We start from the raw sequence: 26,358 nt of genomic DNA, 5'->3' as shown, positions 1-26,358 counted from the left end.
ATATTAAAAAGGATGTAGTTAAAAAATAAAAATTTGAAACAGATTTTAAAAAACTAAAATTTTTGGGGAATTTTTAATTTTTAGTTTTCTTACATTTCTAAATTGGCAGAAATTGAGGAAAAATATTTATGTACATGTCTCCATACACATACATTTGTTTCTATATTAGACTGTGTAAAACAAATACTTGTAGGAAGAGAACACGGAAAATATACATATATTTTTTAATTTTTGTTTCGGAAATAAGTTTAAAAAAGTTAAATTTGTTGAAAGCTGGTAAAAACTTAAAACCCGTTTTTTAGTTGTAATTTTTCGCTCTTAAAACAAATTTGATTTGTTTTAAAATTTTAAATGCAAATTATTATTTTAAAATTTTAAAACAAATTTGATGTTTCAAAATCTATAAAAAAAAAAATTAATAAAATCTAAATAAATTTAAAAAAAGAGTAAAAAAATGTTGGCCGTTTTCCAAGTCAATAATTATTTTAATCCATAAGTTGCCACTACAATTATTTAAAACAGCCTATGTATTTGTATGTATCTGTATATACATTATATATATATAAATAAATATATCTTATGTACATACACATATTTATAGTTATATTACTATATAACCATAATTATGCACACACTGCTCTTTCATTCGCTTTAAACTTGAATTCTTCAAAAATTTAGCAAAACGCTTAAGTCTCGCAACAACTGAGCTTGGGTCAACAGTAATATGACAGGTCCATTCTTAATATTTTCTTTAATTATAGTGTCGCCGAAAACACCAGCTGCCCGGCAACCCTATAAAATTTGCGCAAGAAGCCTAGCAATTTGCTGCAAACAACTACAAACACATAACTAAAGTGTACATATGCGTACATACATATGGTATATTACTTGTATAATACATGTGTAGGCATATTTATGTTTATATGTTTGAGTGTGTGTGTAAGAGTGCAAAAGGCAAGACGAAAATTAAGTAGATTTAAGCGTAAACGCTTTATGACACATTACACATTATCCACTTAACTCGACAAATACGCTGCCATATGCGAGCTGATACACACAAATGCATATGTAGGCATGTACATATGTATATATGTAGGTATGCATGTATATGGATGGTATGTGTGCGTATTTGTGCAATTTGGCAAAGTGGACAGACGGCCGTAGACGAAATCCAGTGGATTGCCGGTTAATAAAGTAGCTGAAGGGCAAAATCATGGCGAAGAAAAAATGGCCATAGCGAAAAAGCGAAGCAAAAACAACAATAAAAGGAATTAAAAAAGCGAATCAGCAGTGCAAGCACACATACATACATATGTATGCGCATAGCCATTTGCTTTGGTGGCATGAAAAAAATCACGCGATGCGCTGATATCCGCTGTTGCTACTTCATTTTTCAGCAGCATTGTTGTTGTTGCTTTTCTCATTTAGCCTTTTTTATCCAAGTACATATGTACATATGTATACATATACTTGAGTATGTATTTTTTTTCTGCCTTGCAAGGTCCTTGCTACATTCCCAACATAATTATGAAAAATTATGCGATGTGGTGCAATAAAAAAGTGTGGAAAAAATACAAAAATAAAACAGCCGAACGCAGCCTTGTAATTTATTGTAAGCTGCTACAACAACAACGGTAAGCCAGTAAGCGCCAAGTGCCGCTGGGCGCCGAAGAAACGGAAGCGCGGCGAGTTTCCTTAATGACAACGAGAACAGCAAGTACAATGCAGTGAGGCAAAAAGCATGAAGGCGGACAACAACAAAAAAAAATCCCAATATGGCAAGTGCAATGCGCAAATGAATGAAAGAGAAAATACTTTATTACAATTATTGCGATTTTTTACGATCTTTTATATCATTTTTATTTATTTTTTGTTTTCTTATTTTTTATTGTTGTTTTTTGTTGCACGAAGTGTGAAATTTATTGTTGCACAAAAGTTCCTCATTTGCGCCTTTTTGGAAGTGTTTTTTTGCAATTTTTTGTTTTTCACTTTTGATAAGCTCTTTTTGTTGTTTCTTGCTGGCGGCCACGCGGGCGTTTGCAAGGCAAAAGTTTTTGGCATGATTGTCAGCACGTTGTTTCATAATTACCCTAATTATGATTATTAATTGCACCGTTGTTTATTTGACGCTCTGCTGGTGCTTTCGGCAAGACAACGCAACACAATAGTTTTGGGGTGAAGAATTCTAAAAAAAATTTTCAGAAAAAAATTATAAAAAAATCAGAAAAAAGTTTTCAGAAAAATATCCTAAAAAAATTATCGAAAATAAAAATGGAAAATATTGTAAGAGATATGAAAAGTTAAGTGAAATAAAAAATAATTGCGCTTGTGGCAGTTAATTTTGCACATTTTGAAGTTCAGCGACGCCGTTGAGGCGCTATGAGATTTTTATTGTTTCTATATATTTGTAAATTGCGTGGAGAGAGCGAGAGAGCATGTTTTGTAACTACCGCAAAGTTCTGTAGAAAAAATGTAGGTTAGATTTTAAGGTTAAGTTCTATAGTGATTTTTTTTACAAACTCGCATTTAAGCTTTCGTGTTTATAAAAGTCAAAGTTAATGTTCTTGTAGGAGTGCTTAAGAAGTTCTCCATGTAGTTATATAATTATATAAGCCTTTAAGCAACGCTGAGTTTACTATTTTTGACAGCTGTTTATAGATTGTGGTCGGCTTTCTGACATTCAAGCTATATTTTTCCAACCAGCGACGAAGTTCCTCTCGTTAAATACAACTCTATTTCAAAAACTTAAAATAAAGTTGCGTTCTGCTTAAACTAAGTCACTATTTTCGATGTAAACTCTGAATTTGTAAATTTACTGATTTGATTAACTTTAAAATTAAATAAATAAACTCGAGTGTTTAACTTAAACTCATATTTTGTGCATAGAGTTTAATGTTGATAACTGAAAGTGGTCATAAACTCGAATTTTTTGAATAAACTCCATATTTATTAGTAGTGTTTAATGACTATAAAAATAAAGTTTACTGCTCAACACTAAAATTGTTCATTAACTAAACTCTTGGAATAAACTCTGCACTTGTAAATAGTGTTAAAGGCTCTGGAATTATTAAAATAAACGGGAGTATTTAGCATAAACTAACATTTTATTAGTGGAGTTTAATGCTTAACGCTAAAATTGGTACTAAACTCGAACATTTGAAATCAACTCGGTATTTATGAGTATCTCAAACTCAAAACTAAAATTGGCTAGTGAAGAATTACTAATAATTCTAAAAGTGTCAAGACATACTCCAGTGTTGTTGCTTAAGACTAAAATTTAACATAAACTATAGAAAACACTATATATTTGTAAGAGTGCTTAATGTCTTTCTTATAAATTGTTAATAAACTCGAGTTAGTGAGTAGTGTTAAATGATAAACACTTATAAAAAGTTAAGTCTAATGCCAAACTCAAATATGTAGAAAAAACTTTTTTCTTCTCTTTATCGAAATTTGGATACAACTACAATAGAAAGAAATTTTCGGCAGAAAATAGGTTCAAAACTCCAAATGAACTCGTTGACAGTAAAAATAAGCTTGACAATGCAATTACAAAAACAATTAGCGAAAAGATCGATTTAAAATTTCAAAAATTACATGCACTGGAGTCAAACTCTATCCAACCCCCTCAATATAAGATTTTATACTTTTTCTTCACTCATGTTTTCATTTCATTTTTTTTCATGAAATTAAATGGAAAATAGCATTTAGCACAAAATAATTGCTTTTCGGTCAGACAATTGTGCCACGCCCCCAAATATTTACTTCTCTTTAGCTTGCTGGCTAGATTACTTGCCACACTGGCTGGCTATCCCAATCATTACTGCAGTAGTGTTGCAGACACCTCAAATATTTCGGTTTAACAATAAAAGTTTTGGTTTCAAATCGTAAATTTTTGCGTGCCTGTGGCTAGAAAGTGGTTGCCATACAATGTGGATTTAGAAGTAGACACAAGTGGACAGTGAATTTACAGTTCTGAAGTGATGTAGGATGACACTGATTGTGGTAGACTTTTTTGGTATAAAAATATTATACTATAAATCAAAATAAATATTAATTTTCTATTTAATTAAAATTAAAATTAAAAAAATTAGAATTTATTAATTAAAAAAGTAATTAAAATTAAATTATTAAAAAATTATAATGTATTAATTAATTAAAATTAAATTAAAAAATAATTAATATTTACTAATTAAAATTAAATTATAAAAAATTAGAATTGTGCCACGGTTCGACGCAGAAATTAAAAAAAAAAATCTTTAATAAAAATTGTTTTTTTCCACCATCCACATCTAATCCACCCGCTAACCCATCAATATTATATTTGCCACTAAGCTACAATGCGGATATCATTTCCTTTATTATCCCGCATATTAAGTTTCCCGCGAAGTTTATCCATTCAACCGCATTAAATTCATAGAAACTTTACCGCTATCACTGATAATCCCAAACAAAACCAAAAAATATAAAAAAAATAAACAAAAATCATGCAGATATTCAAAACCAGCGACCACGTGTTGTTTCTGTTATTGCTTTTTGTAATTTTGTTTTGCCGTTAGTTGAAGCTGCAACAACGGTGCACTTCATCGAGTCTATTAAACCTCATCAACAACACGACGGCGTGCAATCAACACATATGGCAGGCGGGTGTGGCAACAAAGAGCAGCAAAAGAACAACACAACAGCTGCAGTCAACAATTTGCCACATCAACACATGCGCCAAAACGCACACACACGCCCGCGCAACCCCCTGTACACGGCCAGTCAGAAGGCGCACGTGTTGTAGTTATTTTTGTTGTTGTTGCTTTTGTCAACACTTGCTCTCGCACCTTGTTGTTGCTATTGTTGTAATATTTTATTTCACCTTCAACGCTTTCGGTAAGCATGTGTGCGATGTGCGCGAGAGCGCGCGGCGTTCAGTTGAGGCAAGGTCCTTTCATCGTCCATATGTCCTTTCACCTTCGTGCAGCACGAGGCAGTCAAGCAATTGTTTACAGTAAGCAGACCTTTAGCCGCACACAGTTTGTATTTTTCAGCAGGCATGAGGTGCTTGCCACATACACAAATAAAAGCAATATGGGCGAGCGTGCAAAGAAAAATGGCAAGAAGTTGGCACAAGGACCAAAGGACTAGCAGGTTGCCGGCGCGCCGTGTTGCAAGTGAGAGCACACACAGCGTAACGCCAATGTATAAACAAGTGTAGATGCATGTATGCCGTGTGTAACTGTGTGGCGAAGTCAATTGCGGGCGTTGTTGCCACAACTGCTATTTAGAACAATATTTGGTGGCAAATCGTGGCAGCGCGGCCTGTGATGCACAAATATACACAATATCCATATATCACGAGGATAAGCGCAATGCAGCAAACGTCGTCATGGCTAACACAAATGCCAGCAAAAACAACAAGTACTACAGCTGTGCTTGCAACATCTTTCAATGTGCGAAATTGCTTGCGCACACACCTCCTACTACACGAGGCCGGTTGGTTGCAAGACATGCAGCAGCAGCTAACTTACAGAGTGCCTCGTGCTTATACTTTTGTTGTTGTTATATTGTTTTTTTTTTAACCAGCACTTTACCTTAAATTTGGAGCTCGTTGATTACTTTTGTCTAACCTGCGCTCCTATCGCCTACTATCATCTCGGTAGTAACAAGCGCCGATAAATTGTCGCATCATAGCCATCCTCAAGTCCACAAGTCCATTGATTTAGGCCCGAGCGTGCGTCAGGCGTGGTTTGGTTGCATGAGTTTGGCGTTGCGCCCAAACTATTGTCACAACGTTGAGTGCCCAAAATCAACTCGATTTGCCACTCCGTGTGGCAGCAATGGTCACAAGCGGGCTGCGCTGCACTGTGTGGACAGCACCTCAATGGGTTGTGGTTCCGGGTGTAAGTTGGCGGTGTTGTCGGTGTTGGCGCTGGCGCTGGTCAGGCAAGTGTAATAAATTTGCGCACCATAAAATCTTTGCGGAAAAATAAAGTATCCAGCCAGCCAGTCGAGGCAGGCAGCCCGGCGTCCAGGCAGCCATCCAATGGCTACTTTGACTCCGTGGCAAGAGCGCGCGTGTATGTCTGTTGTGTGCCGCCTTCTGTAGCAGCATTAGCAGTTGTGGAGAGTGGTGGCAAGCAAAAAAGATTCTGTCGCCGCCGAGTCAACGCAGCGTAAACTGAAGCAAAAGTTAGTAATGTTCGTAGAGGATTTATGGTGCACACGCTGATTTGCTGGCTGATGTAGATGACTGTGTGCACTTGTCGGGTCAGTAGGGCCTTTTGGGGGCATGCCAACGTCAACGCGCAGCAAATTGCTTTGCAGAGTAGGAAAAAAACTGAGTAAAAAAGGGAATTTCTGCTGACAGTAAACTTTATTATTTCGACTTATATTGATGCATCAATGATTTCCATTTGACTTTATATGTATTAGGTGGAGCTAGTAATGCTAGGATGGACTTAAATATAACTTACTTTAAGCTTAACTAATTTTTTCACTTAACTACAATTTACTGACCTCGCATTTTCCTCTTATTTCTTACAGATCACGCTGCGTTTACAACAAATGCCACAAGCTAGCCGCAACAACAGAGTTGAGCACTAGCATACACGCTGCTCGAGCAGCAGTAGACAGCAAGATTTTACGTGCGAGACACAGTGCGCGCATTTTAATTAACATAAACCTGACATAAACACCCCGAAAACGCGGCGACCTGATGACTATGGCAGAAGGCACCGACCCCATGGGGCATCAGGCGGGCTCCCATCACAGCCACCACAATCAGCACAGCCACCAGCACCAGCATCAGCATCCGCATCATCAACATCCGCACCAGCAGCAGCTGCATCAGCGCCAACCAACGTCACATCCTCATTATGCGCCTTATGCTGCCGCTGCTGCTGCCGCCGCCGCTGCGGCACATATGCAACAGTATCCGTTGCCGCAACATTTGCCATTGGCGCTTAGCTTGCAACATCAGGCTGCTGCTGCGGCGGCTGCGGCCGCGGTGGCCGCTGAGCAGGTGAACAACAATCAGCCTTTCGTGGCCAACAACAATGTGCCGTGGAAGCAGCGCAAGCGGAAACGCTTGTCGGCCGTGTTGGATAAATTGCATAATCACAACAATAACAACAATAATAACAACAACAGCAGTAGTGGTGGCAGCATGCATAATGATGGTGGCGGTGGCGGTGGCGGCGGTAATAATAATAACAACAACAATGTTGGTGAACACGGCAATCACAATCACAGTCATGCGGAGCCGATGGACGGCGATGAGGATGTCGAGAACGAGGCTAATTATAAGCACAACAACAATAACAGCGGTGGCAACAATAATGTGTGCGCGAAACGTCAGAACTGCGGCAACGATAGCGGGAAAGCGTTAACGTGTAATAAGCGCACCATCAGTGAAGTTAGCGGTGATGAGGCTGAGGCCGAGGCTGAGACGGAAGCCGATGTCGATGCGGTGTCTGAGGATTTATCACTTGAAAACGATAGTCCACGCATCAGCATGAGCCCACTACAGTTGGTCTCGACACATGACAGTCCATCCGGTGGTGGTGCGTCACAACATCCCGCTGTCGCCGCCGCTACAACGACACCCAGCGACAATCCGCTGCATGTCGACATCAAGACTGAGCACATGCATAATCCTTATGATCGTTACTTTCCTATACCGTCGCCACTCTTTGGCTACTACTTACATACCAAGTATTTGAATGAAGTGTTTCGCCGACGGCAGGATCTCTACACATCACCAATGCAGCATACACCGTCGTCGATCGCTTCATCGATTGCTGATGAGACCTCACCGACAAGCTTGCCAAATGCCGGCGCTCATCTCGATCATCCGCCGCCGCCATTTCCACCAACCTCCACAGCTACGGCACGTGTTGCAGTCGGCGGTCCGGGGCGTTCACCACCGCCAGCCGTCACCGTCGCACTACCCTCACCACCACGTAGCGACTCGTCAATCACTGCTGCCGCCACAGCCAATACACGTTGCAGCCCTTCGCCGGCTACGCAAGCCAACACTTCGGATCCGGCCATAATGCCGCCACCACAAGAGCGTCCATTGGATTTGTCTGTACGCAGCGGTGGCAATACGCCCACCTATGAGCTGATGGGTGGCAAAAAGTACAAATCGCCTTCACCTTTGCCGGCGACCACATTGATGTTGCCACCAGCCCAGCAACCTGTTTCGGCTACGGTTAGTGCCGCTTCCATGTCGCCAAGCCAAAACGCGGTGAAAACGAGCACAGCCAATAACAGTAACCATAGCGCCAATCATGCACCGTTAGCCAGTTCTCCAGCACCTGTTTCGCCGTACGCTGCCGCTGCTGCTGCGGCACATGCTGCTGCCGCCGCAGCCGCTGCTATGATTAAGCTCGAAATGCCAATGCATCCATTGCATCCGCACGCACCCACCACCACGGTGGGCGTGCCGGTGATCAAGGGTGATGTCGCATCGCCCACCACCAAGGAATCGGTCGCATGGCGTTACAATCTCGACGTCTCTCCCGTGGTGGAGGAGATGCCACCCGGCTCGGATGTGGCTTACGTTTGTCCCGTGTGTGGTCAGATGTTCTCGCTGCACGATCGCCTAGCCAAACATATGGCATCGCGCCACAAATCGCGTAATCCTGCCAATGATATCACCAAAGCCTACTCGTGCGAGGTATGTGCGCGCTCCTTCGCACGCTCCGACATGCTGACACGTCACATGCGTCTACATACCGGTGTCAAACCGTACACATGCAAAGTGTGCGGTCAAGTCTTCTCACGTTCCGATCATCTGTCTACGCATCAGCGCACACACACCGGCGAGAAACCGTACAAGTGTCCACAATGTCCGTATGCCGCGTGTCGTCGGGACATGATTACACGCCACATGCGTACACACACGCGTTACGAGACACAACAGCGTGGCGGCGGTGGTGGCGCAGCTGGCGGTGGTGGTGAGTTGGGTGGCCCCTCCAAGTCACCGCTGCCGCTACTCGCCGACGTGAAGATGAACTTACCAATGCTGTTGAAGAGCGAGGAGTTGGCGGGTAAATCACCAATGCATAGCGGTATCGGCGGTTCCATGCCGATCGTGGTGAAGACAGAGAGCGCTTAGTGGCGGCTGCGACGCGCATACAGAGGCTGCAAGACGTAGAAGCGCGCGTGTTGGCTCTCCCATGGAGGGCTATTTCGTGGAGTCGTAACAGAAAGACACTTGTATGAAACAAAGGCAGATGTAAACGTAAGATATGAAATGACAAACTATATAGTTTAAGCGTAGAGAGTAGCTAAGTAACGTGTGCGTGAGAAGACGCAAACTAAAAAAAGATAAAATTTATATTTTATTATTCGAAATCTCTTATTGTGAAGACTGAGACTAATTTAAGCGTAACAAAATGAATTTAAAGAAAATTTTCATTTTTAAGTATACATGTTGAAATTGAATGCGAGAGTTGCTTCGTACAGGTGCTGGCCGACAAAATTTGGCGAGTTGCCTAACTTGTGAGTGTGAAAAGCTGATAACTGTGTGGTGAGCTTGTGATTGCTCTGGTGAATTCCGAAATTTGTTTTAGAAAACTCAGAACTACAACATGATTCACAGTTGTGCGAGCTTTTTATTAAAAGCTTTTTTAGTGGAAGCTTTTCAATGAAAGCTATTATAGTGATTTTTTTTTTTTTTTTTGGTTTGGTAAAAGCTATTTCAGTGATTGTTTTTTAATGAAAACTTTTTAAGATTTATTAGTGAACGTGTTTTAGCTAAAGCCTTTAACAAAATTTTCTGTATATCCTTAAATTTTTTCGCTTAATTTTAAGAAGTAAACTTGTATTTATTGGAATCATTTTTGGTGAATGTTTAACTTGATGGCTTTTACCACTCAAATTTTTGCGTTTAAAAGTTAGATATTTGTATGCGCTTGTGACTTTCACTGTTATTATGTTGGGGCTTGAGCTTTCACGAAATCATTTCTGGTGAAAGTTGAAATAAAAAAAGCTTGGACACCTCACATTTCTCATTAAAAAAGAGCTTTCTCTCAATGAAACTTTTTCACTTTCACAATTATTATATCATGCATTGAGCTTTTATGAGCGTTTTTTCGTCAAAAGATCTGAGCTTTCACTTTTTCTGCTATGAAAATTTTCACTTGACTATTATATAGAGTGTATTGAGCTTTTCTTCTTGAACGCTTTTGCCTTACCCTTTTACTACACCGTGTATCGTGTGCTTTTTCGATGAAAGCTTCCACTTTACTTCAAAAACGCTACTGAATTACACAATTCTTATATTGCGTTTGCATCTTTTGTGAGCTTTTTCGGTAAAAGTTCAGAGCCTTTAATTTTTATTATTTTTTCTCACTCGCTAACGCATTTATCAGCAAATTCGTTATTGCGGCCTAAAATTTTATATTTCAATTCAACAAATGTAACATTTAAGACAAAATGGTTGTGAACAGCAATTCAGCATTGTTAGATATTCTCTGAGCACAAGCAAGTTTTTCACGATAATTCACTCTCCTTCTCTTTCACGCACTCACTCTTTCTCATAAACACATTCATCGCAAAACAAACAAGCTAGACAATTAAGAGATTATTGACATAGTTACTGTTATAATTTTAAGTTAAATAATCAGTTAGTTTATAGTGAAAAGCGGATAATTGGATTTCATTAGTTTTATAATTTGATTTAACGAATTCGTAGTTTGTATGTGAGAAACAAGGCGATTGTGAAACCCACAAATTAATTTTAAGCATAATTTCATTTGAAAACTATTCCCAACTGCATTGTAGTAATTTATTCTAATTTTTTAAGCTGCTTAACTTTAAGTTACAAAATATATTTAATTATTATTTATTGCTAGTGTTAAATGAATGTGTGCACGCACACATGCACACACTCTCAGACAAATTTGTATTATTATAAAGCGAGATAGCAAATGAAGCGTCAAAAGACAAAGAAAGCGTTCTTCAAGCAACCGAGTAACTGCGTTTACGGCTTGTGAAAGCCGGACGACAGAGAAATATGAAAACGGCGTTGAACAAAAATTCCTAAATTTTATTCAATTAATTAGTTTCTACACGATTTGCTTAATTTATTGCTAAATTTTATTTAAAATCGAAAAAACTTGAATCGAAGTTCATTTAATGAAATAAAACACTTTTCCTTTTGAATCATTACTATTTTATGTTGTTGTTGTTTTGATTTTTTGTTACACCAACCAAGTGTTGGCGGCCAGTGTTGTTAAGCGGCAAAAAAAGACACAAACACACACGCACCCAGTTCGAGTTCTACTACTACTTTTCATTGTTTATTCTTATAAATTTTTTTTTTAATATTTTAAATGAAATATAAAATATTTAAGACTATATTAAACACTATTATTATTTATTCTGTTGCACCAAAAATGTTTATCGTAATTTTAGTTATTTTTTACTGTTTCTATTACTTCACTCACTGAAATGTTTTCTATCGTATTTTCTATGAAATCTGTTAAAATGTTTCCCGTGTATTGTACTGTACTTTAGTCGAGTGCACTTAGGCGTTGTGTTTAAGTTTTTCCACATCATGCATTATTATATAAGTTGTAGCACATACATACCTACATACATACATATTTACATATTTAGTATATAACATTGCTTACCTACCTGTTAGTTTATGTTAATTTCATTGAATTAATTCTAGTTTGTTTAAGCTGTTATTTATTAAAATTGAATTTGAATTTTAGCCTTAAGCTTTGCTTTTAATAATTTATAATATTTGTATGACGTGAAATAAACTTGGTTATGATTATTTTGTAATATGCTTTTGTTTTTTAAATAAATAAAATGAGAAATCAACTTTTGCATTGAAGAAAAAACTGTAACACACAAATTGTTTTTATTTCAAATATTTTTTTCTACTATGGTTACTTCAACTTTTATTTTTATCTTTTTTTAATTATCGGTTAGAAAGTAAATTATTTTAATTTTTGCTTAACATTCTTTGGTTTCAAATACGTCAGACCGTCGTGCGAAAGCATAAAAGTCTTTCAAATAATATAATGTCATTGGTATCACTGCTCTAATGGTACTTTTTTGTAATATACGTATGTACTACTGGGTTGGTTGGTTGAAAAGGGGTACGTACGCATTTGGTCGCATTTAGGCCGTTATTAACACCGTCCGTCCGTCCACACATCCGGAAACTCAGTGGATTTCTAAAAAAGAATCCAAATTTTTTCCACCCCGTCTGCCCAATGCTTTTTTTATTTTCCGAAAGTGTGGTCTTAAAGGTAAACGCCCTGTGATGATCTCTCCAATATTACTAATATTACGTTCACCGTTGCTCAATGGAGCACAAACCTTCCACAGAACTTTTCTCTCGAAAACTCGTAGCGCCGATATTGTCATCGTCCATACCTATGAACCATATAGCAGAACGGGGATGATGAGTGACTTGTAGAATTAGTCTTTGTTGGTCGAGAGATCATTTTAATTCTCAATTATCTACTTTGGATTTTGAGGCTGATGTTGTTATTGTTGGTGTTAATGCTGGTTCAAAGATAGACGAAATAATTACGACTTCGAAATTATGACGGTAAACAGTGACGTGGGCGAAAAGTCTATGCGAATGCGATGACAGTTTGTTTGAGGATTCTACCTTCTCTATTTACTTCTGCAGATCCAAAATCCAGATCTCGGAAAAGTCTTTACTGATCCTGACGGAGTATTGCTCAGAGTAGTTTACCTAACCGTATTAGTTTTGCGGGAATATCAAGTTCAAGCATATGCGGCAAAGAGGCAGTTCTTTTTCGTACTGTCAAAACCAGCTCTAAAGTCGACGAACAGGCGATGTGTGTCGATACTTTTTTCATGGGTCTTTTCCAAGTTTTGGCGAATGTGAATACCTGCTCAGTGTTGATTTTGCAAGTCTGAAGAAACACTGATAAGGTCCAATCAGTTGGTTGACGGTGGCCTTTAATCTTTCACACAATACACATAACGCGGAAGATTGCTTTCGTATTAATTGAGATTGAGACGATTGAATTACTAGCGCGCAGGATCGCTAGTTATATTGAAATGTTGAAGGGGTTACCAGTCTATTTTCTTAAATGCTGGTATTTGGTGTTATCAATTGTAATGATATCCGGGTATGGTGTGATTGTAAGTGGTGTTCCTAGGTGCAATGGGTAGTTATTAGGGGGTGCCAATTTTAGGCAGAGTAATGTTGTGTGACATGTACTATGGGGGTAGCCATAATTTATTTATAGATTTTTTTTTTTGAGACTCTTCAATGTTCGAGACGCCATGTCCTCTAACTCTGATCACAAGCTGTAGTCCAATGAATTCAAATCTGAGCTTTCAGAAGGCCAATCATATGCAGCTATGAAAACAGGAATATTGATGTTAAGCCATTGCTTGGTGATTTGTGCTGGTGCAGAGTCTTGCTGGAAGATACAATCCTATCCTTGGAAGAAATTGTTGCTTAACTGCTTTACCACGACTTCTGCTGGTATATTTTTACCACAGTTTTAACCTCTTTATCGTAAAAAAAAAAAAATTATTACGCCTTTACCCACCAATACACTACAGCAGCTGGATGGCCACCACGTTGTACTATTGGACCTTTATTGCGTCTATAGAAGTTTTTTCGTAGATTTTGTAATTTTGTTTATTAAGAACTAATTTAACGCGTAAATATTATTTTTATCTCTAAAAAAGTTACTTTAATATCCGCTGACTACGTGCCACTGAAGAAGTTGCTTGCATCTTTTGAGCCTAATTTGCTTCAAGCGCGTTGTCAAGAGTGGAACAGTTGACCGAGAGTATATGTTGAGGTCGAGATTATCCCGAACAAGACTTGATATTGTCTGACATTATCCTTTGGGAAAAAGATCGATAGTGTTCTAAGGAAATGGTATCGAAAAACTAAGTTTTTTGAGGAGCTCATAATTTCAAATTTGATTTTAATATGTTACGAAACATCTCCTCTTTTCTCTTCCCTCTTATCGAACATCATACGGATTGATATCGATATTAAAATTGCATATTAAATATTAATTGATCAATTAGTTAATTGCCCTATTGTAAATAATTGTACTTAATTGTCCAATTAAGAATCAAATTATTTAAGAGATGTTGGACTATTAGTTTTCAATTTTTTTACAATATACCTGGAGTAGTTATTTTAATATGAAAAAGGTCTTTCATAGTTATTACCAAATAGCATACTATGTAAAACTGGGTAAATAAAATTTTGGATGAAACTGTGTTTAACAAAATGGATTATGCAATTTTAACAGTTAAAATAGCTTCTATTTCTTTTTTTATAGGCGTAGACACTGTTTACATGACTGCAACCGAGTTTACAAGGGCCCGTCAGTCGTTCTTCCTTTTGGCTGATTGGCACCAATTGAAGATTCTTAGTGTAGCCAGGTCCTTATCCACTTGGCCTTTCCAACTCTCTCGTTCTCTTCCTCGGCTGCCACGGCGATTACTGCGTCGAATACTCTCAAGAGAATGTTCAGTGAGAAGAAAAAAAGTGAAACAATTTTTCGTAGAAATCCACCAGTCGGTGATTCAGACCTTGTGCAGTGACGCCTTCGACCGATCCCAATTTCGGCAAAAAAAAAACTGCAACACAAAAACAAAACAAAACACTCTATGCAGAGAACGCGAACAGCGATAAGGTACACTAGTGTAACGAACGCAGCATGCGTTCAGATTTATGTCAAATTGTCCGCGTTGCAACAATAAAGCTTGCAACAGCCGTGAGGCGATGGCGGCCGGCCTAACTATGATACCGGTACTTTATGATTTCATGTCGCTAGGGAGTCGCATAACGTATGTTGTTGTTGTTGTTGCAACTGGTGTTGATGTGGCGTTCAGAATGATGTATGTGTTGCTGCGGCGCGTCATTGTGCAGCAGTTGCAACAAATGTTTGTTATGAGTGTGGACACACAAGAGTTATGCTACTGTGGCTCTTGCAACAACATATTGGTCGTAATAGACACCAGCCGACACGCGACAATGTGCAACTGTATTTGCCAAAAACAACAACACAACTATCGTAGTTTTACTTGCAGACACAATAGACGGTGGATCCCAAGGGTAGCGCTGAGAACGGGGTTTTAGGTACGGATATGTTGCAAGTGCAAGCCCACTATATTGTTTTGATTTGATGTGGCATGTGTGTATATGCTTGTATATGTGTGCTAACGGCATTTAATCATTGCAGAACACAATTGACTAATTTCGCGCTTAAGCGACCGAAAACCCTGTTCCCAAATGCCCCGAAAAAGTGATGCGGCAGTTTGTTACGTCACTGTTGGTTAGGTTGCGAAACATTAATTATCTCGTAGCGCTGAGAAGAGTACTAAGTTGGTTGGCGGAAGGTATGTACTGAAGGATATGGAGGCAGATATATCTTGTTTGAGGTACTTTTAACGGGGTTGTCTCACTTGAATAATATGTAAGTACTCTTTCATTGCTCATTGCTCAGCTAAAAATTTTTTATCATAATTGAAGCTTCACATCTAGTCTAATATCTAGTCTCTAGGAATACCTTACTGAAACATATTTCATAGAAATTTTTCTAAATTTCTTAAATTTTTCTTAAAGTTATTCAAACCCAAGCAAAAGGGTTCTTCCACCATGAACCTTATTCACTTTTCTAGCAATTGAAGTCAGCACTTTGTTATGTCATATTCCAAAGTTCATAAAATTATCTCGTTTGTCGTAATACCACACTTGAAACTCTCAGCCGTCTTGGATCCGTTGAGTAAGAATATTTCTTGCATCTTTTTTAAAAGTATTTCTCTCTTGGCTTTGTATTGCTGAATTTGGAAACAAATCTTAAAGAGGGAGGCCCATCGATTGAACGTCGACTGTAGACAAATCTTGCTCACACAATATACAAGCATCTTCCTTCTATAAAGTTAACGAAGAATACATTACATATAAGTTTCGAAAAAATTTACTCAATTTTGCAAAGAAAGGAAGATCATAAGTATAAAATAATTTTTAACCTTAAAGAGAGGTTTATTCTCAGTAAAACTCTTTAACGTTTCGACATAGGTTTCGTTATACTCGTTGGTTGTTACGATATACATAGACCTACAGGTTATTTGTTATGGCAGATGCATTTTGAGTTTCATACAAGTTAAAGTTTACGTCATTCAAAACGATAACGTTTTTTGTGAAGTTTAAAAGAGACTTGATATCTCATTCTGATACTTCGTCCCGTCTCTCGAACGACGAAGTTCCCAGATACCTTAGCCGAGTTCTCGATAAGGCCGGGAATGGTAAGAAATGCATGCTCTAGCTTTCTTGCATTTCCTACATGTGTCGTCGATACTTATGCCCATCTGACTCGCATGTGATGCCATCGATTTGTGTCATTAGACCAACAACCGAACAGCAGTCCCTTCGAGATCAATTGAATGAGTGGTATGCGTGTTTTCCTTCCTTTCTTCTTGCATATGATCATAGCGATCCTGCTTGCGCTTAAGGCAATCCATCTCACTTTGATACGTTTGTTAAAAATTCGGAACATTTTATCGTGTATCGTTTTCTTCGTCTTAGGTGCATACTGCATTGCCGCACCAATTATCTTGAGGTAGTCTTCGATAGCAAACTGAGGTGGAAGCAAAACGTGGAAGAAAAAGTTAATAAAGTTAGCAACGCCTAGCGGCTCTCTCCCTTTTCAATGCAATGGATCTATACAGCTTTTGTAAGACCAATTCTATCAATCTACGGTGGCTACTGCATGCAAGCAACAAATGAGAAGATTGCTGGAAATGTCGATAGCAGGGCACCAGGGAAATAATGTAGCATCTCTTGCGGACTTGTGTCACATTAACACTATGATGGAAGCATCTGGGGTTCTTACGATATGATCCACTGAAGCCGCAAATTAAAATTCGCGCCAAGCGCAGCCACGCTAACTGATGACCACTGAAATCCATCTGTTGTCGGAAAGTACCAAGACTTGTCTATGCGTGGTTTATTGGCCTTCCAGATTAAGCTAACCTAATCTATAGACCTCAGCGCCCTCTCCACCCAGCCGCTTTTGATCCGATTGTGTTGGTGTTGTCAGATCCGATGATGCGTCACATACCCCTGTGCCTTCTGCCTTCATCCCTCTCAGATAAAGCGTGAGGGTATGAGAGGTATTTTATCCGCCGACAACCTGCTTTTCGAACAATGCCCGAAGGTTCTGAGAAAAATTCATCTAATGCCACCAATCTGGCAGCTAATTTCGTTGCCGAGCTTTCCACTGCTAAGTCAATTGGTGGCAAGTTGAGTAACATTTCTTTTAAATGTTTTAGCGGAACATACCCCAGTTATCGTAATATTATGTTCTTTCGAAGAATATGGAATCTGAATAGTAAAAGTCGCAGGTTAAAATTTTTTTTCAAAAAAAAAAAAAAAAGCTTAAGACTATAAGTCAGCCCGAAAAAATCTTAAGAGAGAGAAAACCTAGACAGTCTCATTATAATTGGCAAATTTTAATTAGGTTATATTTATAATTTCGGTAGTAAAATTTTAAAACCTAAGAAAATTTTGTGTTTGAAAAAAAATTTGAACAATTCATGGAACCTCTTGATTTCCAAATTATTTCTCTTATGTACTCTTAAGTCCATCTAGTATTTAGGGGTTACACCAAGTTCGATAACAATTAGTACCGAAGGACCTTCATTAGTAGTTCTAAATCACATTGAAGCGCTTGACTGGGCATTTTTCTGGCTTTAAGCTTAACAACCTTAAAACTGTTTGTCGAAGTAAATATTTTCTCTACCTACTATAAATCACTTCCGTACTTTCTTCTTTGTATTCCTAAACTTCGAAAACATTAATTTGCATTATGCCAGTCTCTCGCACACACACACACACACACATGCATACTAATTTAGTGCATCAAGTTCGTGAACAGGGTCAAAAATGTGCCGCAAATCTCTGCATTGCAGCTTTTAAGCCGCCAACCCGCTCCCACCCCCAACGCGTCCATCAAGTAATTATAAACACAAACAGAGTCAGTCGTCACAGCCATCAACTAAGTAGGCGACCGCAATCGCGCATGCCGTGTCACAGCGTAATTAAGGATTCACCCTCAACTTTGCCTCGCATATGCGCCAACGCCGCTCCCATCGAGCACGCCGCGCCAACCAACCAGCCAACCACCCACCTAACCAAACCAAAAGCCTCACAGTGGCGCATTGTTGCCGCCGCATACCGTTGCGTTCGTATGTTGGTTGCGCCCTTTGGCTCAGGCGTGGGAATTTACTTTCGCTTTTCGCCTTTTGCCGCAGTCACTTGTCGTTGCTTAACGATTTCCTGCTTCAATGCATCGCTTACTCTGCTACATTACACTTGCTTTACTCATACTCATTTGTTGTGTAAGTTTCTTCAAGCCTTTCGGGCGGCGTGCTTGCGTCATGGTTGCAAGTCTCGAAGGCAGTTAGTTGTAAGCATTATTAGTTCGCTGTAATTGTTCGTGTTTGTTGCTCGACTTTGGATTATTTCAAAGTTGGCATAAATCTGTTTGTTCCTGTATTTCATTCGTTTTCTTGCGGAATGACATGCAATGTTGGTGCCAAAACTTGGTTCAACGGGTGAGGTGGGGTACGCACCTTCTCTGTGCTTGTTTTTAAAGTTCTAAGCGTGCAAGCATATGCTCTTATCGGAGATATCTAGCGAAAGAGTATACTTTATTGTAATATAAAATTTTATTTCGTAGTACTGAAGGGTGGATCGTGGAAGCCGATAAATAACATTTAACGAACTTTCGAACACATGAAGAAGTATTTGTATTAATGAATTCGGGTGCAATAACCGGTTCGGGTTAGACATCGTTTTTCGTGTAAAGCCTTTACATTGAGCATTTCATTGTTTCTGTATCTCGAGCTCTTCAAACAGAAATAGTCAAAAACTTTCTTGTTCGAGTATTAATTACCTATCGCTCGATACCGGAACTGTGCAGTGATATGCCTAATAAGTAATTCAATACGTGGCAACTCTTATGCATGAGTTGAAGATACCACGAGCCATGTCCAAAACATGTTATTGTATTTTTTCACAATTTTTCTTAAAATCAATGAAGCTTTTTTGAAAGTTGGTAACTTTATTCAAAAACATTCAATTCTGACATTTTCAGAATATTGTCCTGATAAATTTATATTGGCGCTCACTTTCTAGTACATCCAGTTTGCCTTGAATCATAAAGCAAATTACTGCATTCGAAATTAACCTGAATGGAAGATGTCCAAGTACAAAAGTGGTTATAAAGGGTAATATATTTTGAGGTTCCCTACACAGAAACTTCAAATTTAATGCGGAATGTTTATTATCATTCCAAAAAACACTCTTTGGTATTTATTTCTTGAAGATTATCTCTTTCAAAAGTTGGTCGCGGCTCGGTCTCAGATGGTCCGTCCGTTCAGTTCAATTTTCGAAGTCTCGTTCGATCATTTGGACTGGTAACTGGCGAATGACACATGTGATTTTTTACTCCAGGACCTGAATCGAGGCAGGATTGGCCGCATAAACTTGTGACTTTACATATTCCCACAGGAAAAAGTTTAAAAATCGCCCCAAATATAGCAATTTTTGCCTCAAACACGTCGGATTTTCTTGGAACTTTTCAAAAGCCACGAAGTAATGCCGCTTTGGAAGATCGAGCGTCTTCATTTCTTTCTCAAGCTGTATTTTGTTTGCTTTAAATTTAAGATCCGGATCCATATGTCAGTCCGAGTTGGTGCGAACGGCGCCGAGTCGACTCTCCACGGTCTTCTTGTACACTCTCAACAACTCGTTCCTCTTCCACCTAGTTTAATGCGCTTTTAGAACTAGTTGCGCTGCTTCTTCTGTTGTAGACTTTGAGCTCGAATTTTTCTTATAGAGATGGCGAAGTCCTGCTGCAATTAGGATTTGTATCTAAGGCCCATAAATACGAATGTGATCTTTTCCTTTAGCGGATGGATTTTCGCATAATAAGCACTGACATAAATTACTTTTACGTTTTGAGCTAGAATTAATCACATATTACTGATATTAAAGAATTGTCTTTCTTCTGGTTAAATTCTGCTAAAATGATTTAAACAATTAATTTTAATCAACTAAAAACCATTGTTATCGGACAGAGTGGGTGACACACTTTCGTATCAATCTCATACATTATCAGGAAACAGAAATCTCACGAGTAACTTGTGGGTGCACCATATTCTATCTTAATTTTCATGAAGACCTTAATGGTCTACATATCACAAAGTACCGTTTATAAATGAAAAATATTGCAAATTTTAAAATAACTATGGCTAAAAGGTTGTAAACGAAGAAGAAATGCCTTTCGTATATTTCCGCTCTGCTTCCTGTTTACAACCTCATTAAACAAATTAGTCATACGGTCAAAATGAAGACACTTATGTTGACGGTAAAAATTATTTGGTGTTAAAATAGAACGGGGAAATTCAGCAAATTTATCACATTCACTTTATTAGAGACAATTTTTGAGGAATGTTCTTCAACTAAAATTGTCAGGCTTGCCATGCAAACTCAAACACTAAACCGGCAACCAAACTCTGCGTGTTTTGCGGAGCAAGAGGCAAGGAAAACGAAGAAAAAGAAAACGTTCAGCGAAATGGGAAACTCCACAGCTTCCGGGGTAAACTAAACACGGATGTGCGCTCCATAGAACTGGTGTGAATTTTTAAGTGTGCTGTTGGGTTAGCAGAGAGATGAGAGAGAGGAGAAATGCGGTTCGGGCAGCCGAGAGGTGTGGCAGCAAACGCAATTTGTACGCGGCGTGTCATCGTCGTGTCGTCGTAAAACTCTACAGCACTTTTTTGGCAATAGAAATCTTACGCGCATGTGTGTGTGTCACTGCTTGAGTGTGTGTGTGAGTGTTTGAGTGTGTGCGCGCTGTGTGTTTATGTCTCCGAATCCACTCAAGTTGGCAATTTCAATGGACAGCAAATTGGACAAGGCATAAAACTTCCACGGTCTGTCTACGGAAGTCAAGGACCACCACTTGTTGTTGTTGTCTGTGCAAGGACGAAACACCGAAAGCTAAGCAACACCAGAAAAACTGAATATGTATGAATATGGTGTGAGTGTCATGAAATGCATGTGGCAAAGTGGTTATTGTAATACCGTGTGGCACGTCGTCGCAATCATGATCTTCCTTCATTGCAGGCAGGTGCATGGACCGGGCTCCTGGGTTCCGTCTGAGTGTGTGTGTGTGTGCGTGTGGCCATAAATCGCTTGCTGCTTTAAGACACTACGTGCAACACGCCATATAACAGCATGTTTAGTTAACGGAATGTCCAGTTCATTGTTCTTGGTCATTCGGGGCGTATGGGTGCTGTGGATTTTTATCACCCGACGTTCAGTGTCATTCGGTCGGCTTGTTGGCGCTGATGAAGTTTAGCTTTTATAGTGTTGTTGTTGACAGTTATTATTATTTTCATTCTCGTTTTTGGTGGCAAGGAAGGTGGCCGCTTTATTGGATTTTTATGTTTTCAGTTTCTATTGCGAGGCGAGTGAGTGACCGTTAGTTAGCATCGTCTAGTGTTAAATTGAGATTGAAATCTTGGTGGGATGCTGACAGGTGTGCGGAGCTGCTTTGCTTGTCGATGATAAGAACTCTTAAATTAAATATTTGCCTGAGTACAGAAGTAAATGAGACAATAAAGGGTGCCTTTTATGAGGTTAAGGCAAGATATAGTTTGAATTTATTTCTTCCGAAATGTGATGGCATTTAAAATTTGAACAGAACAGCTCTGACATTCGTCCACCTTGATTGAACCTCATGAAGACTATCTTGTTGGGCCATATTTATAGCTCATATAACCAACATAACTGGCTGTATCTCGATAGTAACATGCTGAGTCTATAACTATAAGAGATGACCTAACTTGATAATTATTTCACTGCTAACATTTTCCGCACATGCGTGGGAAAACTATTGCCCTTTAATATGAAATAAACCTTAGGTCATCTTTGATGGAAGTTTATTGTTAACATATTCCAGATGAGCTACCTCAGCAAATGTGAGTTAATTGCAAAATACCATATATGAAACATGGCCAACTAGTCAAATAAAACTCTGTTCTTGGTGGGATCAGAAGGGCATACTGTATTATGAGCTTCTAAAACTGGATAAAACCACTAATAAGGAAAACTGCCGATAACATTTAAAAACTTTAGGAAAACAGTGCCGGGGAAGTTCTGCCTCACCCAGTTTATACAGCAGACTGTGCCCTTTCCAAAAACCGCTTATTATGGTCGTTGCAAAATCTCCTCACTCGAATACTTTTCGCCTCAGAACAGTCACAAAAATTTACTTGATTCATTCGTGACCACCAGGAGAGCGTATTACTTGTATAAAGGAGTTCAAAAACTTTCGGAAAGATTGGAAAATGCTATATTTTTAGATGGACAATACATTGAGTAATACCTCTGTATATGTAGATTCTAAATCTAATCATGTCCTTCTCCACCTGTTCTTTCTAATCGAGTGGAAGTAATCCTCTTGCTCTATTTCTCCCAGCGATAACTGCATCGAATACTCTCAGAGCTTGCGTGATTTCAGTGTCGGATGATTCGAAATCGCTGAACTCCGTCAATACGCCAGTAGTTGTATGCTCTTGTAGAAGATTGTAGAAGATTATATTTACGTTCTCCATTCAACTTTGAAGCTCGAATCATTTTCTCCAGCACTAGATTAAAAAAGTCACATGAGGGGGAGTCGCCTTGTCTGAAGCGAATTGGTCCTTAAAGCCAATAAGAAGCCGAATCGTTGTTATCTGCAAAGGCCTGTGGAAGTTTGTTATACAGACCGCGAAATTTGAGTCTAACCTTCCAAAATATTTAACCATCTTTAGCTGTAATGTTTTCTTAAAGTTTTCAAAATACAATGAACTTAAATGTCAAATGAATTTTTTAACTTTGACGTCGACTTTGATAGCAATCACTTACTTGGATAACGCTATGTTTTATAGCCGTCCAAACCAATTTGAATTTCGATAGTGGTATAAGCAATAAGACATAGATTGGGTTATATAAAAAGTTGGAGAATTAATTACAACCTATCGTCTATTAGAGCCCCTCGCCAGCTGTTAAGACAACTTCTTATTTAATTCAGTTTTATGAAAAGGTTTTGTAAAGCTTCTGGCTTGATGTATGTGTTAGTCTCTCTTTCCACGATCATTGTCCCGATAGTCCGACTCTTCTTTGCATAGTAATTGAGGTATGTGTTTTGGTGTCTCTACTGCATACACTCTTAATATATGTATGTTGATCACATCTTAAACTGCAGTGGTCTGTATACAATCCAACTTGGCGACTTAATTTGTTCCTGGGGAGAAAAATTAGTTGCCTGAATCTTTTTGTATTGAACTTTCAGTGCTTCTTCTGATGAAGTCGGGAAACTCCATTGTACACTACAAGTCCTTTCCTTCTTCCCTATTTCCTCTCGTTATGTGTATGCATTACTCTTGATCCAGATCTTGCATAACTTTTTCGAAAAAACTGAGAGAATCTTAATTTTTTCACACCTCGGTATGCATCGCAGAGACGATCGGTCGAATCTTAGTTAAATATATAATACTTAACGATATAAAACACTGTTGATGGAAAAGCAAAAAAAAAAAAAAAATTTTAAAAATAATACTATGGTGACTCCCATTTGAAACGAAAGCTACAATAACAAAAATGAAAGGGAAATTATTTTATGGGAGATCAGAGATCGGGAAAAGAAGGGGTGGGCGAGGTTGAATTTTTAAGGATTAAAAACAGTTCATCTTGATTGTTATTGTTTCTTCCATTTTCGAAGGGTCTAGTGCACTATCTAATGCAATATGTATTCTTATTTTTTTTTTTTTTTTTTTTTTTTTTTTTTTTTTTTTTTTTTTTTTTTTTTTTTTTTTTTTTTTTTTTTGTTTTTATCATTTCAAAGACTTTTGCACTGACTTAGAAATGTTCAAATCTTCAAAATTTTATTTAATAAATTACAGATTTAGTAACCTGCATTTATCATTACATTCTGGAAGGCACTATAAAAGAAAGTTAATCCTTCACCGGCACCCAGATTGATTGGAATGCTTTATCATTGTTGCCTTGTTTCCGAAAAGATGTCTTCAGACAAACATATTGACAAACTAGTAGGATTACAAGCCTATCACTTAAAAAAGTTAAGAAAAAATTTTTTTTAATATTATTTACATTTTTATACTTCAACAATAAGACATAATTAAGAAGGGTCTGATTTAAAAAGAAGCTTGGCTCATAAAACTATTTACACTTAACTTTTACGACCTTCTCAACGACTTAGCTACTTTCTCATAATGCGCTTGGAGAATTGGAATGAAAGACCTCATTAAATTTAGATCAAAATGATAAAGTTCTTTAAGCGCCAATCAAGTGACGATTGTCAAGTGTTACATAAAATTAATTATAGATGCTGGTATAAGCACAAAAATTAAAGCTAACACTCAAATGGATTGAAGGAAAGCTGCAAAGCAAAAGCCAATTACCATAAATTTCCGTCACACGGAAGTGCCTTAAGTAATTTTAAGATTGCAACATTTAATGTTCATAAAGTAAAGTCAATTTTTAACTTTGCCAATTAAAATTATAGCAAACAATGAAATATTATAGCAGGTATTATAATACCAAAGCAGTTGTAACAATATTATAGCATATGTAATGGCATTATTGCCCATATTATCTTAATTATTGCAACATTTTTCTTAAGCTAAAGCGAGACTTATTGTAAATACACCGAGTAAGCGAAAGATGCTGTTGAAAAACAAAAAAAAAAAAAAAAAGAGATACTTTTTGTACTAATTATTACTAGAATTTTCAAATCTACGCTTTTAAATGAAATTAGATATAAAATATGCATTTTATTCCAAACATTATTAAAAATAAAAACACAACGCAAAAAGATGAAAAATTGTTGTTGTGCAGACGTATGAACTTTTACAATCTCAAACTACTCGCAAAATATCGCTTCCAGAAAAAATCAGAAAAAAAATATTTTTATAACGCTTTTCTACAATTCAAATAATATTAATAACTATAGAGGAAAAAATTAAATTTTAGCAAAAAAAAAACATGAAATAAAAAAAATTGTAAATACATACTTGCCTTTTAAGATCTCGGCTTAAAAAAATTATGTACATACATATATACTTGTATAATTAAATATTTAAATGCTAACATATGCCTTTTAGAATTTTAAAAAATATTTATAGAACTAATCAAAGCAATAAAAGCAAATGCAAACGAGCAATAGAAACCGAAAAACAGCAAAACGCCTAAATTTGCATCAAAAAAATAGTTTAAGCAATTTGAAATGTGATAAAAATTTGCTAATAAATTTTAAGCAAATTTTTGTAAATATGTGTTATTTAAATTTATTAAAAATAATTTGTTTTGCAATTAAGCTTAAGCTTACTATTGCTGAATATTAAATATGTTGGTTGTAATAATAAATTTGTAATTTTAATGTACCGAATTTATTTGACTTAAAGTTTGTTCTGCTAAAGTAAATATGTATATGTATAACAATAACAGATTTTTTAGCTAAATTTATTTAAATAATGTGTAAGTTTATAAGTAATTATGTTTGAAGCTGTAACCATATGTGATTATTAAAAGAGTTGATTTAAATAGTTGTAAAAATTTATTTGTAAGATTATTATCCTTATATTATATTATTATTGGACCAATAAGCTTTTTTGCTTATAGTAAAAAATAATAAGAATTCGTTCATAGTTTTAAAATTCATAAGTAACTCATAAAATTCATATTAACCCCCCTTGGCCCCTATACACTTCTGACAATCCTCGAGTGGTTAAAGTCAATTCCCGGAATGGCCTCCAATACATCTAGTGATTCAGGTTTAATGTCTTCAATTCATCCAAAACGGTTAGTACTTTGAGTCTGCTGCATAACCAGAAGTCACTCGGCGTTAAATTAGGCGAATACGATGGTTGTGGTACGATATCGGTTAAAAATTTGGCGAAAAACTCTCGAATATTCGGTAAGCAACGGTGGATTATCGCGGTGCCAAAACCAAGAGTTGTCAATCATACTGCCGACCTCATTTTACGAATAACGCATAACACTTAAATAGTATTCCCTTCATGACATCCTCGTAGTTAGAAAGCATTGTTTCACAGACATTAACACGACGTTGTGTTTTGAAAAAAATTTAATGAGTTTGGAAATAAGAGTTTCACTCTTTTTAGGCCCAAATGATCTTTTAAAATGGTTCCAATTAATAGTCCTTTCTACATTCCAACGACGCCAGTAAGATCTCTGTCTATTAATCGTCGATTCTCAAGCACCAACGCTTTCTCCACCCTCTTTGTAATCAAGTA

General features: G+C 37.5%; 1 protein-coding gene across 1 annotated transcript in view; it reads left to right on the top strand.

The window, feature by feature from the left end:
* LOC108965543 (zinc finger protein 865) overlaps window positions 1-11,010 on the top strand; it is a 113,028-nt gene extending 102,018 nt beyond the window's left edge. The window contains exon 3 of the mRNA XM_018928043.1: window positions 6,532-11,010. Within this exon, the coding sequence (XP_018783588.1) occupies window positions 6,704-9,109 (2,406 nt within the window). The 5' untranslated portion in view covers window positions 6,532-6,703 and the 3' untranslated portion in view covers window positions 9,110-11,010. The remainder of the gene's footprint in view (window positions 1-6,531) is intronic.
* Window positions 11,011-26,358: the final 15,348 nt, after the last annotated feature.

The sequence above is a fragment of the Bactrocera latifrons genome, unplaced genomic scaffold, assembly GCF_001853355.1.
Source record: "Bactrocera latifrons isolate USDA-ARS-PBARC rearing strain unplaced genomic scaffold, ASM185335v1 scaffold_1, whole genome shotgun sequence".
Classification (NCBI taxonomy): Eukaryota; Metazoa; Arthropoda; class Insecta; order Diptera; family Tephritidae; genus Bactrocera; species Bactrocera latifrons.
This window is presented reverse-complemented; position numbering and strand designations above follow the sequence as displayed.